The sequence below is a fragment of the Phycodurus eques genome, chromosome 15 (assembly GCF_024500275.1).
Source record: "Phycodurus eques isolate BA_2022a chromosome 15, UOR_Pequ_1.1, whole genome shotgun sequence".
Taxonomy (NCBI): Eukaryota; Metazoa; Chordata; class Actinopteri; order Syngnathiformes; family Syngnathidae; genus Phycodurus; species Phycodurus eques.
Window position 1 is genome coordinate 13,162,051 of NC_084539.1, and position 12,839 is coordinate 13,174,889.

General features: G+C 41.4%; 1 protein-coding gene across 2 annotated transcripts; it reads left to right on the top strand.

Annotated features, from left to right (window-relative positions):
• The first annotated feature begins 2,818 nt into the window (after positions 1 to 2,818).
• On the top strand, positions 2,819 to 12,816 carry wdr5 (WD repeat domain 5). 2 transcript variants are annotated; one of them, XM_061699166.1, is made up of 15 exons: positions 2,819 to 2,995; positions 3,442 to 3,491; positions 4,482 to 4,586; positions 4,674 to 4,782; positions 5,339 to 5,412; positions 7,311 to 7,400; positions 10,136 to 10,225; positions 10,340 to 10,423; positions 10,517 to 10,572; positions 10,669 to 10,715; positions 10,812 to 10,887; positions 11,574 to 11,607; positions 11,716 to 11,790; positions 11,888 to 11,975; positions 12,231 to 12,816. In XM_061699166.1, the coding sequence occupies exons 3-15, from the start codon at positions 4,509 to 4,511 to the stop codon at positions 12,329 to 12,331; spliced, it is 1,002 nt and encodes a 333-aa protein (XP_061555150.1). In that variant the 5' UTR covers positions 2,819 to 2,995; positions 3,442 to 3,491; positions 4,482 to 4,508; the 3' UTR covers positions 12,332 to 12,816. The 2 variants fall into 2 exon arrangements, with proteins under 2 accessions (XP_061555150.1, XP_061555149.1); XM_061699165.1 differs by lacking the exon at positions 3,442 to 3,491.
• Positions 12,817 to 12,839: the final 23 nt, after the last annotated feature.

A 12,839-nucleotide genomic window follows, 5' to 3' on the forward strand; every position in this document is an offset into this window, starting at 1 on the left:
AGTGGCTTGACAACAATGAAGAGACAAAATGCTGGCCATTCATTCACTGACACGTCATAGGGCAGCAATTTCAGGGACACTTAAAATGTTCAAGATTGTGAAACTAAAGCTGCAGAAATAAGCATCATTCACAATGCATTTTGCATAACAAAACATGCATCCTGTTAAGCATAAGCACTTGTCGTAAAAAAACAATCAAAAAAAAATACTAGGTGTACAAGTACAATGGAAAATGTATGTAATAAAAGTTGAAGCATCTTTTTGTGCACAGCTATGTATAGAGTCATACTGTAAACATGTACATAATGAATAAAGCAATTGGGCCTACTCGTTCACGGCTCTGAATCGTGGCTCTATGGTGGACACACTGAATCTGCTTAGGTTAGACTGCATTCGCTGCATTCCCGCTTCCCATTGTCAAACTGTGGAAAAGAACAAGTTCTACAAAATCTGAAATACAGTATTTAAATGTTCTTTATCTTATACCTCCCCTCTCCCCGCATTCTCCTGGACCACCTCTTACTCTGATTAGTCTCTATAGTGGAACTTGAATCAGAATCATCTTATTTGCCAAGTATGTCCAAAACACACAAGGAATTTGTCTCCGGTAGTTGGAGCCGCTCTAGTACAACAAACAGTCAATTTACAAAACACTTTGGAGACATAAAGACATTGACAAAAAACAATTGTGCAAAAAGATGCAGAGTCCTTGAGCACTTAGAGCAGTTCGAATGAGTAATATTGCAATAGTCCGGTGCAATGACCATTGTGCAAAGGGTGCTGAGACTTCAAGGAGTGTATGCGGTTTAAAGTGACGAGTAGTGCGATCATCTGGAACAATGTTGGTTGTGCAAATGTTACAGATACTCCTCAATCAATGTGCAAATGGAGCAGATGCTAATCTGGCATGAGTGGCCAGTGTATGCAAATAGTGCAGCATGGCGAGACAACTACAGTGAGTGCACGAGTAATACATAATTGGCCCCACAGAAATGTGACAACGAACTCAAGTCAAAAAATTGTCAGCTTGTTGTAATGGAATGATAGGTTAGGCGTTTAAGAAGTTGATCGCAAGAGGGAAGAAGCTGTTGGAATGTCTACTACTTCTAGTTTGCATTGATCGGTAGCGCCTACCTGAGGGAAGGAGCTGGAAGAGCTGGTGACCGGGGTGCGGAGGGTCCGAGAGGATTTTGCACGCCCTTGTCTTAGTTCTGGCAGCGTGCAAGTCCTCAATGGTGGGTAGGGGGGTACCGACAATCCTTTCAGCAGTTTTGATTGTCCGTTGCAGTCGGAGTTTGTCCTTTTTTGTAGCAGCACCAAACCAGACTGTGATGGAAAAACACAGGACCGATTCGATGACCGCTGTGTAGAACTGTCTCAGCAGCTCCGGTGGCAGGCCGTGCTTTCTCAGAAGCCGCAGGAAGTACATCCTCTGCTGGGCCTTTTTGAGGACGGAGTTGATGTTGGTCACCCACTTCAGGGCACCCACTTCAGGTCCTGAGAGATTGTAATTCCCAGGAACTTGAAGGTCTCGACGGTTAACACAAGGCAGCTGGACAACGTGAGGGGCAGCTGTGGCGAAGGATGCCTCCTGAAGTCCACGATCATCTCTACAGTCTTGAGCGTGTTCAGCTCCAGGTTGTGTCGGCCGCACCACAGCTCCAGCCGCTCCGCTTCCTGTCGATACACAGACTCGTCACTGTCCTTGATGAGGCCGATGACAGTGGTGTCATCTGCAAACTTCAGGAGTTTGACAGTCGGGTTCGCTGAGGTGCAGTCGTTCGTGTAGAGAGAGAAGAGCAGCGGGGAGAGGACACAACCTTGGGGCGCCCCAGTGCTGATGCTGCGTGTGGATGAGGTGGCCTCCCCCAGCCTGACCTGCTGTGTCCTGTCCGTCAGAAAGCTGTAAATCCACCAGCAGATGGCAGGTGAGACGCTGAGCTGGAGAAGCTTGGTTGAAAGGAGTTCAGGGATGATGGTGTTGAACGCTGAGCTGAAGTCCACGAACAGGATCCTCGCGTAGGTCCCTGCACTGTCGAGGTGTTCTAGGATGAAGTGCAGTCCCATGTTGACTGCATCATCCGCAGACCTGTTCGCTTGGTAGGCAAACTGCAGGGGGTCCAGCAGGGGACCTGTGACACTCTTGAGGTGGTCCAGCACGAGACGTTCAAAGGACTTCATGACCACAGATGTCAAAGCGACATGCCTGTAGTCATTCAGACCCGAGATTGCAGGTTTCTTGGGGACTGGAATGATGGTGGAGCGTTTGAAACAGGATGGAACTTCGCACATTTCCAAAGATCTATTGAAGATCTGAGTGAAGACTGGAGCGAGCTGGTACGCGCAGACTTTGAGGCAGGATGGGGATACATGGTCCGGTCCTGCCGCTTTGTTAATCTTCTGTTGTTTGAAGATGCGTCTCACATCCTGTTCATGGATGGTTAACGCAGAACAACCAGGGTTCGCAGAAATGGCTTATATTTGTTTCTTTACCTCCATTACCTCATTACCCACAAGTGGATTGAATGTTGAGTTGCTGTGTTTATGTTGAGAAGCCTGTGCTTTCATTGGGTTTGACTTTTGCTACCTGTGCATCAGATTGCAAAATATGTTATGTTCGCAAGTTGTGCCTAACTAGGTGAAAACTGCTCAAGGTTATACCAAAAGAGAGTCAAATTCAATAGGTGAGTTCAGGACACTAAACAATTGAGGAACACTGTTATGTATTGTTTATTTCCTTCGAACAATAATTTATACCCTTTTCGTCCTTCCTGGCGTTCCGTATCGCGTGAGGTAATTGCGCATGCGCTGTGGCTATCACTGCAGCAGCACATTCCCCGCTTTTCCTCTTCGCAGCACCTATAATAGCGAACGTCCAGCAAGCAGCGAGCCACATTCGGCTCCGTAATTCTCTCAACGCTTGAACACGTGCACATATTCGTACCGGTGTTTTATGAAGAGCAGCAAGCGGACGCCAAAATCCAATTGAATTCCCGTGAGTATTAGTTTATGCGCGACGTCTCATTGTGTGAAACGAGGGCCGCACCGTAGTGGCTAACTCAGTTTGTCAACAGCATCAACGTGTGTGCATGGGCGGCAGTTGGTTACATGAGCGCTAGTAGCTCTTGTTGCGTGCAACTGCAGATTCAGAAAGATCAACATCGCTCAGCAATGTAGTAGAGAGGTTTTAGCGTTAGCATAGCATGTTAGCGTGACTGTTGGAACTGCATGTGAGGGAATTGGTTGAATTTCATATTTCCGTTTCCGTCCATGTTTTTTTTTTTTTATCTTGAATGAACAAACCTATGTGATTGGGTGTACTATTTTAATCAACTCTAAAACTAAATAGCTAGTTAACAAATGTTATACGGCAAGCTGAACGTCTGAGGAGCACTGGTTTATTGCTGTAATGACAAAATGCCAGTGGCTATGTGTTTGCAGTGGACTGAGCAATCGCTGTGCTGATAAACCAAGGGATGCAGACTATATAGGTGTGTGTGTAAAATTTCAAAGATGACTTGATTTACACGAGACCTTGTCAGACAGATCTTTTAAAGACAATTTCAGTGATATAAGTGTCATTTTCTTGTGACTGCATAAAGTTATGACTCTTAAAAACCTGTGAAAATGCACCAATTTCTGCCCGTTTTAATACAAAGACAAAAGCTTGCGAAACAAAGAAACAGACAACATATAATAATGATAAAATTATAAAGAGCCAAAGGCCCAGGTTTACAATACATTTACAAAACAAAGGTCAAAAGCCAAACAGAATTTGGAGGTGGCGGTCAGGTGATTTATGGTTTAATTTGGCACTCAAACGTACATACAAAAAAACTACGTCAAGAATGAACAAACACCATGTACTCCAAAATTTGTTAAAATACACGAGGAATACATATTGCACAGTTAAGTGGCATTTGCAGTTGATAAAATTCATACAATTAGCGTTGGAAGTGAAGGGAAAATATGAGCCATCATGGCAGGTCAGAGAAACAACACCAAAAAATGTGTGCGCGGATAAACCAATTTTACATCACATTTGGCAGAAGCATTGAAAAATCTAAAAGAAAGATGTATTTATTGATTTGAAAAATGGCCTCTCTCACCTACAAGGTTTGGAGGGGGGTTGTGAACTATAAATACTTTAAATGTTGTTTGAGTGTAATAACGTGTTATAACTTGCTCTTTGGAGAGATTTCAAAGTTGTGATTTAAAATAGGACACGTGTTCTCCGCCTTCACGAGTGATTTATAGTGGGAATAACGCAGTCATGAAAGCAGTGAAACACACACACAAAAAACTGCGCTTCCATCACTTCATAAATTGCATGATCAAGAGTGTGGCTCGTTGAGGTACCACTTCCAACAGCCAGCCAGCGGCAGATTCAACATTTTCACACTGTTTCGTTTGCAATTATTGAGGGACTTGCAGCTTCTCTTGTGCATAAATACTGAATGCACTACGTTGTTTACTGACAGTGCACAGTTGATGGTCACTCCATTACCATGGCAACAGAAGATAAGAAGCCAGAGACCGACACAAAACCTCCAGTGGCGACCTCAGCATCTTCCACTCAGAGCAAGGTTGGCCAAACCTATATGCAATGAATAACAACAATTGGGCTGCTCCGTTGTCTTCTTGTCAATTATCTGGTCTCCGTTCATTTGCAGTCAGCTCCTGCCAAGCCCAACTACGGATTGAAGTTTACACTAGCAGGCCACACTAAAGCCGTCTCCTCTGTCAAGTTCAGTCCCAGTGGGGAGTGGCTCGCCAGCTCCTGTAAGTTCTTAAGCCATTTTTGGGGGGGGGTCAAGCCTAGGTTTGCTGAATTTTTCACAGGTGGAAACTTTCCTTTGGTCTCAACAAGAATAAACCAGGAATTTACTAAATTGAAGGTTGACTCACAAGAGGAAACTTGAATATAGTTTGGGGAAAATATATTTTGGCATAATCTTATTCCTGATTAAAACAACCAGATTTCACGCCTAGTACAGATGAATATGAATACCGGTAGCCCATTGCCTGATTTATTTGCATTTTAAATGGCACATTTCTTTGAGGACTAGAGGCTTTTATGTAAGATTTTTAATATAATGTAGTATTTTTTGATGGGAGGCTGGATTTTTGTTAATTTTTGAATGGTTCAGGAAGGGGGTTTATTATTTAATAACTCTTATTGCCAAAATTCCCCAGTTTAACTTCGCGTAGAAATTTACTGGAAACTCCGTAAGCATACTGGAAAATTTCCACCGGTTTTTAACCCTAGTCAAGCGTCACTGTTTGCACTCTCATACCTAAAACAACCTCTGGATATCCACTTCCTTTGTCTTTGCAGCTGCTGATAAACTCATCAAAATCTGGGGAGCTTATGATGGCAAATTTGAGAAAACCATTTCTGGACACAAACTTGTAAGTGGAACATAATTAATATATTTGCAAACAGGGGCGGGGGGACCTTGGTTCGCAACGAAGCTCTGTTCCTATGGCAGAGATGTGACCCGAATTTGTAAATAAGTTACAGTGCTCGTTAGCCTGTCACCAACCTCGGTTGATGTAGTAGTAAAGTCGTCATTCCAGTAAATGTTTGTATGAAAAACATGTTCTAGCTCATATATCTAAAACAATCCAATGAAAAATTAAGTATGGCGGTACCCCAGCATAACTTCTGCCACATGATAATGTATTGTTCGGCCACTGCGCAAACTAGTTCATTGCGTGCTGTTCGTAACTTCAAAACATTGCGGGAGTGCCTTAAACTGGGAACCCTTGTTAATAACATGTATCTTTTATAAAATTATGATGAATTTATCCTGAGTTGGCTCTTCAACCCTCCCAGAGAAGCTATAACATTTACATATACACTGGCCACTGAGATGGAGAGATTAATTTGACACATTTAATATTCTGGTTGTTTTCATTTGTGTAGCACAGCTCTGTGTCAGACCGATGAGAAGTGTGCCTAATATTTTGTATAGTTACCTGAAACTACGTGACTACTTAAACTACAGGACATCTATTAAAAAGACCCCACTGTAAGGTAATGTATTTTGCTTCTGTCTTGGTTGATGCAGTTCTTGTATTTGATGACAGTCAGTAAGAGTATTAAGGGGCGGGGGCTCGGTACACACACAAAGAATTGAGACTGAGAAGATGATTCATCTTCCAGCAAGAAAATGACCCTAAAGATAAAGATAAAATTTCTAGTTAAAAGTGTCTATAGACGTGACTGTAATTACAGCAAAAGGTGCCTCTATAAAGTATTGATGCAGGGGATCTGAATACAAATCTACGCCATAGTTTTAATATTTTAATTTGCTTAATATTTTGCATTACTTTGTTGGTCGATAATCTCAATTGAAAACATTTAAGTTTGTAGTTTTAAGCAGGTTTCGTGCTATCTATTCGTCACCTCGCCAATGGCTAATTAAAACAGGATGTGGCGGAGAGAATATTGCCCATGTTAGCTACGCTAGCGAATCGTAATCGCCCGTGTCAAAACCCCTTTCTGATAAAAGTTAAATAGAGCGTGCTCATTCTGCCGTGTGTTAATGGTTTAGTTTTTCACTTGCTTCCTAAAATGCTTCAATCCGCTGTCCAGCCACTGCTGGCTAAGCAGTCAGACTCGGGCTTTCCCAGCTGCGGGGAGCAGCACATCAGAGAAGACAAGACCCGATGACCCAAATTGAAGCGCGCGTATTGCCACGACGTACGTTTGAAATGCTGTGTCCTGCAATTCACATTAGTTCACGCATCGAGCTACCTGACTTCGTCATCAACGTATGAGCCGCTAATCACAGCTTGTTTGCACTGTACAAAGTTAATGCATCTCATTCACACACAGACACACATGCTTATCAATGTTTACATCACAGATTCATGCAAACTTTTGAAAAATATTTTTTTTTCTAAATATTAGTGTATAAAAAAAATCACACTCTTATTCATTTAAGTTTTATAGGTGTAAATATGTTTTTGGGGTGTTATGATCAGTGAAAAAAACATTTAGTCACTTACGAAATGCTTAAACCAAGCGATTACTTGACTCGTTTCAAGTTTAGTAGGGACTTGACTCAACTTTATTTATTTTTTGGGCAATAATAACTTGGGACTTGCTTATATATTTTAGGTTTACTTACATTTTAGGTGACGTAGTCCCACCTCTGGTGGCAGGTATGTGAATAAAAAAAAATAGTCAGAAAATACATTTTCAGCTCTGATCTCAGGGCCATTTATGTTTGCATTCGTCATGACTCAATTAATATGCATAAATAGGTCCCATTCACAGCGCATTTCCTATGTATTGACAGGGCATATCCGACGTGGCCTGGTCGTCCGACTCCAACCTCCTGGTGTCTGCGTCTGATGATAAGACCTTGAAGATCTGGGACGTCAGCTCGGTAAATTCTGAGTTCTCGGTTGTCTGAGTGTGCTGACCTTGCAGACATACTTTTTAAGATAAGATGAACTTTAGAAAAATAACCTTTTATTACTCTCTTTGGTTGTTTGCCACAAAACTGCGAGGCATGAGGTCATGTTTTTTTTCTTTTGTCTGTTTTATAGTAAAGAAAACAAAAGAGGTAAATTACCAGAGGTATTTGTTGAACGACAGTACTGTGGATCCTTTAAAATAAAATGCTCCTAAAGATAACTAATTAGAGATTCAATGGGTTTTGTTTTTTCTTTGGTCCAAAACAAGGACCAGGGCCAATAAAAGTGGTGTTAAGAGCAGAATGTTTGGATATTGTGGGAAGTAAGCAGACTCTCATTCAAAGCAGCGTTGCCAATACTATCGTCCAGCCTATGTGTATAATCAATGTTGAGGTTGAGTTTGAGTGCTTTTACATTTTATTCGGTGTGGTGGAAATCATCGATTCTTCAATGCATCGCTGTGCATGACTTTAAATTGATGAATGTCAATCGATTATGAAATAATGTAATGCCGGTGAACATTGAAAGTACAGAACTTGCAACAAAATCAATGTGACACTAATACTTCCAGTCTGTCAGTCGCACCATGTGACGGCAGCCCCAAACGCGGAACAAGAAAATAGGACATCTTTAATCTTTTAATTAGAAGGGTCCCTGATGGTGTAGTAGTTTGCTTTCTGGACTGCTGTGTAGACTGTGTGGGTTCAGTTCCCACTTAGGGACAATGTGAATGTCTGTCTACAAATATCTGTATGTGCCCTGTGATTGACTGGCAAAAGAATCCAGGGTGTAGTCTGCGGCTCCCCGCAATCCTCCACAAGATATACAGTGGGTATGGAAAGTGTTCAGACCCGCTTAAATTTTTCACTCTTTGTTATATCGCGGCCATTTGCTAAAATCATTTTAGTTAATTTTTTTCCTCATTAATGTACACACATGTTGGATTTATCTTGCCCAACATTATAAAAAATAGACACAAAAGGAATGAAGACGCTGGTTTCTTTTTCTCATGAGGAGGGCGCATGGGAGATTGTTCAGATTACAGCCTCTCAACACGCTCTAAACAATCTCCCCCGTCGCTCCTACATTTATTTGAAAATAGGAGGGTTCTACAAGACATAATATTCTAAGCATTAAGACACAACACAAAACATAGGACCAGACGACACCTGTACCGTCCTCGACCACATCCGATCACGTCCTTGGTCAAGGCGCCCTTCCATCAAATGTTGCTGAGTCATCTTCTTGAAGGCGAGACATCTTTCTATCTAAATATTGTCCATAATACTAATGCAAGCTACTAATGCAAAATACTAATGCAAGCTACTAATGCAAAATACTAATGCAAGCTAAGCAAATAAATGATAACTACTAAAATATATCTAACAACACAGCACCCCATATTGACAGAAAAAAATGGAATTGTTGAAATTTTTGCTTATTTATTAAACAAGAAAAACTGAACTATCACACAGCCATAAGTATTCAGACCCTTTGCTCAGTATTTAGTAGAAGCACCCTTTTGAGCTAATACAGCCGTGAGTCTTTTTAGGAATGATGCAACACGTTTTTCCACACCTGGATTTGGGGATCATCTGCCATTCCTCCCAGATCCTCTCCAGTTGTGTCAGGTTGGATGGTGAACGTTGGCGGGCAGCCATTTTCAGGTCTCTCCAGAGATGCTCAGTTGGGTTTAAGTGAGGGCTCTGGCTGGGCCATTCAAGAACAGTCACGGAGTTGTTCTGAAGCCACTCCTTCCTTATTTTAGCTGTGTGCTTAGGGTGATTGTCTTGTTGCAAGGTGACCCTTCTGCCCAGTCTGAGGTCCTGAGCACTCTGGGGAAAGTTTTCGTTCAGGATATCCCTGGACTTGGCTGCATTCATTGCATTGAACTTGACAGAGGAGATTGCAACCAGTCGTCCTGTCCCTGCAGCTGAGAAAACTTCTATACTTTATAAAAAACTTTATACTTTGAAGACACATCAGTATTCAGATCAAGTCGTAGCCCTCTGAATCGTAATCAAAAATAATCACGCATCATCATGTAATTGAATCGTGAGGCAATGATAGATGTTAAAAGTATACATGTGATGTGTAAGGCACAGCTGCTGAGTCACATTTAAATTATGCCTTTGTCATCAAAGTTCAGTTTTTATATTACACTTTTATGACTGTTAATATTAAATACAGAAAAGGTTTTATGATAATGGCAGTTTGACTATGGATTTTTCCCGTTTTCATTATTTCCTATTGGAAAAATTGTTTTTAAATGGGAACAAATCGAAAGTCGAGCAGTGCCTGGGAACGTATGGAACGATTGATTTCTGAGATTCCACTGTACTTTATGTCCTTTCACTGCGCTGACGTGACATGAGCATCAGATGTTAAGCTGAACGACCCCCATTAAGGTTTCATCATACTGTTTTGCTGTTACGAACCTTCTCTCGCAATGTTGCGATAACTCTCCGAAGATGTTTTACTGGCCTGCTGGTGTTTGGGCTCGCAAGGATCATTTTATTAGTTTGAGAATGTGTCAAGACAGTGTTTTAGTGGCAGGGTTGGATAACTGCTGAATCAGCAGCGCGGTGTTGGTTGGACCGCTCTGGCTTTTATTTACCATCTTGGATTTGTGAGTGTGAGTATGGGGGAGGTCAATGTTGTAGCCTGTACGCCCAGCAATAATTCTCCCTATCTGTGTCTGCAGGGAAAATGCTTGAAGACCCTGAAAGGTCACAGCAACTACGTGTTCTGCTGTAACTTCAACCCGCAGTCCAATCTGATCGTGTCGGGATCAGTGAGTACACATACGTTTTGTTTTTTAAGGCTTATAAACCAACAGGAAGTGGAGGACTTTGTGCTTAGCGCATTTATTTATTTATTTATTTATTTATTTTCTCCTTGCCCCTAGTTTGACGAGAGTGTGCGAATATGGGACGTGAAGACTGGGAAGTGTTTGAAAACATTGCCCGCTCATTCGGACCCCGTCTCTGCTGTAAGACGTTCGCGCAGCTCTTAATGTTGAACTCCAAATATGAAATAATGGACAGATATAATCTTTAGAAATCACCAATTGCTCATCTTTTAGGTCCATTTCAACAGAGATGGCTCCCTGATCGTGTCCAGCAGCTACGACGGACTTTGGTGAGAACTAACCGGACTTTCAAAATAAGCATGTCGTTATTACTACAAATAAATAATACACTATACGTAACTACTACTTTTTTCTTTTGTCGCCAGCCGAATTTGGGACACAGCATCTGGGCAGTGCTTAAAAACACTCATAGGTACCGGTGACACAATTGTTGTTTTTATGTCTTTGAATTGAATGAAGTAGTAGTTTCTCATTTAACAGTTGCAAATGTTGATTTGTGTTATGTTAGATGACGACAACCCTCCTGTGTCATTTGTCAAGTTTTCTCCCAACGGGAAATACATCCTGGCTGCCACGCTTGATAAGTGAGTAACCAAACTACTCCCCTTCACATTGAAATGTTTTTTTTTGTTGGCAATACGTCTCTCCTGACTCAGCACGCTGTCTCCAAAATGTTTATCAAAAAGGATTTCAAGCAGACTGAAAATTAGACTGTTCTAATCGGCAAGTTCTCAAATTTAAGTAGGTACTCTGTCGAAACAAAGTGATATCCTTGCATCCCTAAAAGGAACTATGTGAGTTGAGGCGCTTCAGTCTTGCTGGGCTGCCATCTTGTGGCGTCTATAGGTAGTTATAAACCTTTTTAGTGAGGTCATCAGTTGATTGCGGATTTTGACTATTCACAGCAGGATTTGCGAGGCAACACAAGTTTCTGCAGTGGCGTGATAAATAGGCGGTCACATGGGACATGATGTAGCACTCAGTTACTGCACTACTGCTTTCCATTTTTTTATATATATTTATGGCCTCAGTGTTTTTCATACGAATATTTTCTGTAATTATGAATTTAGTATTGATATTAGTGCTGGACTTGGATGCACCCATCCTTTGTATATCCGTAACGGTGACAGATAACTGTAGAAATGTCAAAATCCGCAAACAACTGACAACCTCACGAAAAAGGTTTATAACATGCACTTGACATGTCCAGGCAGACGGGTTATGTTCCTTTTTCTTGCTTAACTGTTTTTGTTTGTATTTTGTCCCGCAGCACACTGAAGCTCTGGGACTACAGCAAAGGAAAGGTGACATTGTTCAGCTTTTCTTTCTGAGAAAAAGAGAATTCATTCAGTTGGCCAACTTTTCGTCTCAATCAAGCTTAATTTTTCCTCTGCGTTGTTCCATCTCTGCAGTGCTTGAAGACGTACACAGGCCATAAAAATGAGAAGTACTGCGTATTTGCCAACTTCTCGGTCACAGGTGGAAAGGTAATTTACAGACAGATGACATGCTCACACGCTTTAAAAAAAAAAAAAAATGTCTTACTCATTTGCATTGCATGAGATTAAATGCGCTCTCTCACAGTGGATCGTGTCAGGCTCTGAGGACAACATGGTGTACATCTGGAACCTGCAGACAAAGGAGATTGTGCAGAAATTGCAGGGCCACACAGGTACTGCTAATGAAGGGGGCTGGCCTTTCAAAGATATCAAAAGGCATTGTTGTACATCAGTGGTTCGCAACCTTTTTACACCAAGTATCATCTAAAAAAATCAATACTAATTGATGAAAGGAAACAGGAAAATATGAAGTGTGACTTGTTCTGCAGAATATCAGAAGAATAATTATGAACCCCAGTGATACACAATATAAAAATGTGCGTGTTAATAAAATATATTTGTTTCCCCCCTCCCTTTTGATATTCCAGACGTGGTCATTTCGACCGCCTGCCACCCGACAGAGAACATCATCGCATCTGCGGCACTAGAAAATGACAAAACCATCAAACTTTGGAAAAGCGATTGCTAAAGCTTGACATTCATATTTCTTCTTTTAGACACTTTTTTTCTATTTTTTATAAATGAAAAAAAAGACTTTTTTTCTTCCCACCGGCGACCTTGTGCAGGATGCAGAGCTTCCAGGGAATGAACTTCAGCTATTATGTGACAAATGAAGCCCCATGGTAAAGAAAAAAACGAATTATTAAGCAGTTTGTTCTGCACCACATGCATAATTCATTCATTCCACACAGTTTGGTGTCCAGCCAACTCCCCTCACATATTTCGTTGTTTAGCAAAATGGGTGACTTGTTTAAATAAGTTACTAACGCCATTTCTAGTGCTTCAGTATTATTGGACAGAACTTTTAACCTCAGTGGCAACACGTTTCAAGAGAATTCGCTCACGGTCTGTACAACAAAGTAAAAGGTTACTACTTTTTGCCTTTTATGTCTGTGTTATTGTCCAGTGATGTCAGGCTTGATTTTGGTTTTCTAATAAACAAGATACCCATTGCATTGCATTCTTGAACTTTTTTT

What these genes read in the sequence shown, in the direction of transcription:
- wdr5 (XM_061699166.1), top strand. Translation starts at nt 4,509, where the DNA reads ATGGCAACAGAAGATAAGAAGCCAGAGACCGACACAAAACCTCCAGTG. An exon ending in AGATCTGGGACGTCAGCTCG is followed by an intron (nt 7,401 to 10,135) that starts GTAAATTCTGAG and finishes CTGTGTCTGCAG; the next exon opens with GGAAAATGCTTGAAGACCCT. An exon ending in CTGGCTGCCACGCTTGATAA is followed by an intron (nt 10,888 to 11,573) that starts GTGAGTAACCAA and finishes TTTGTCCCGCAG; the next exon opens with CACACTGAAGCTCTGGGACT.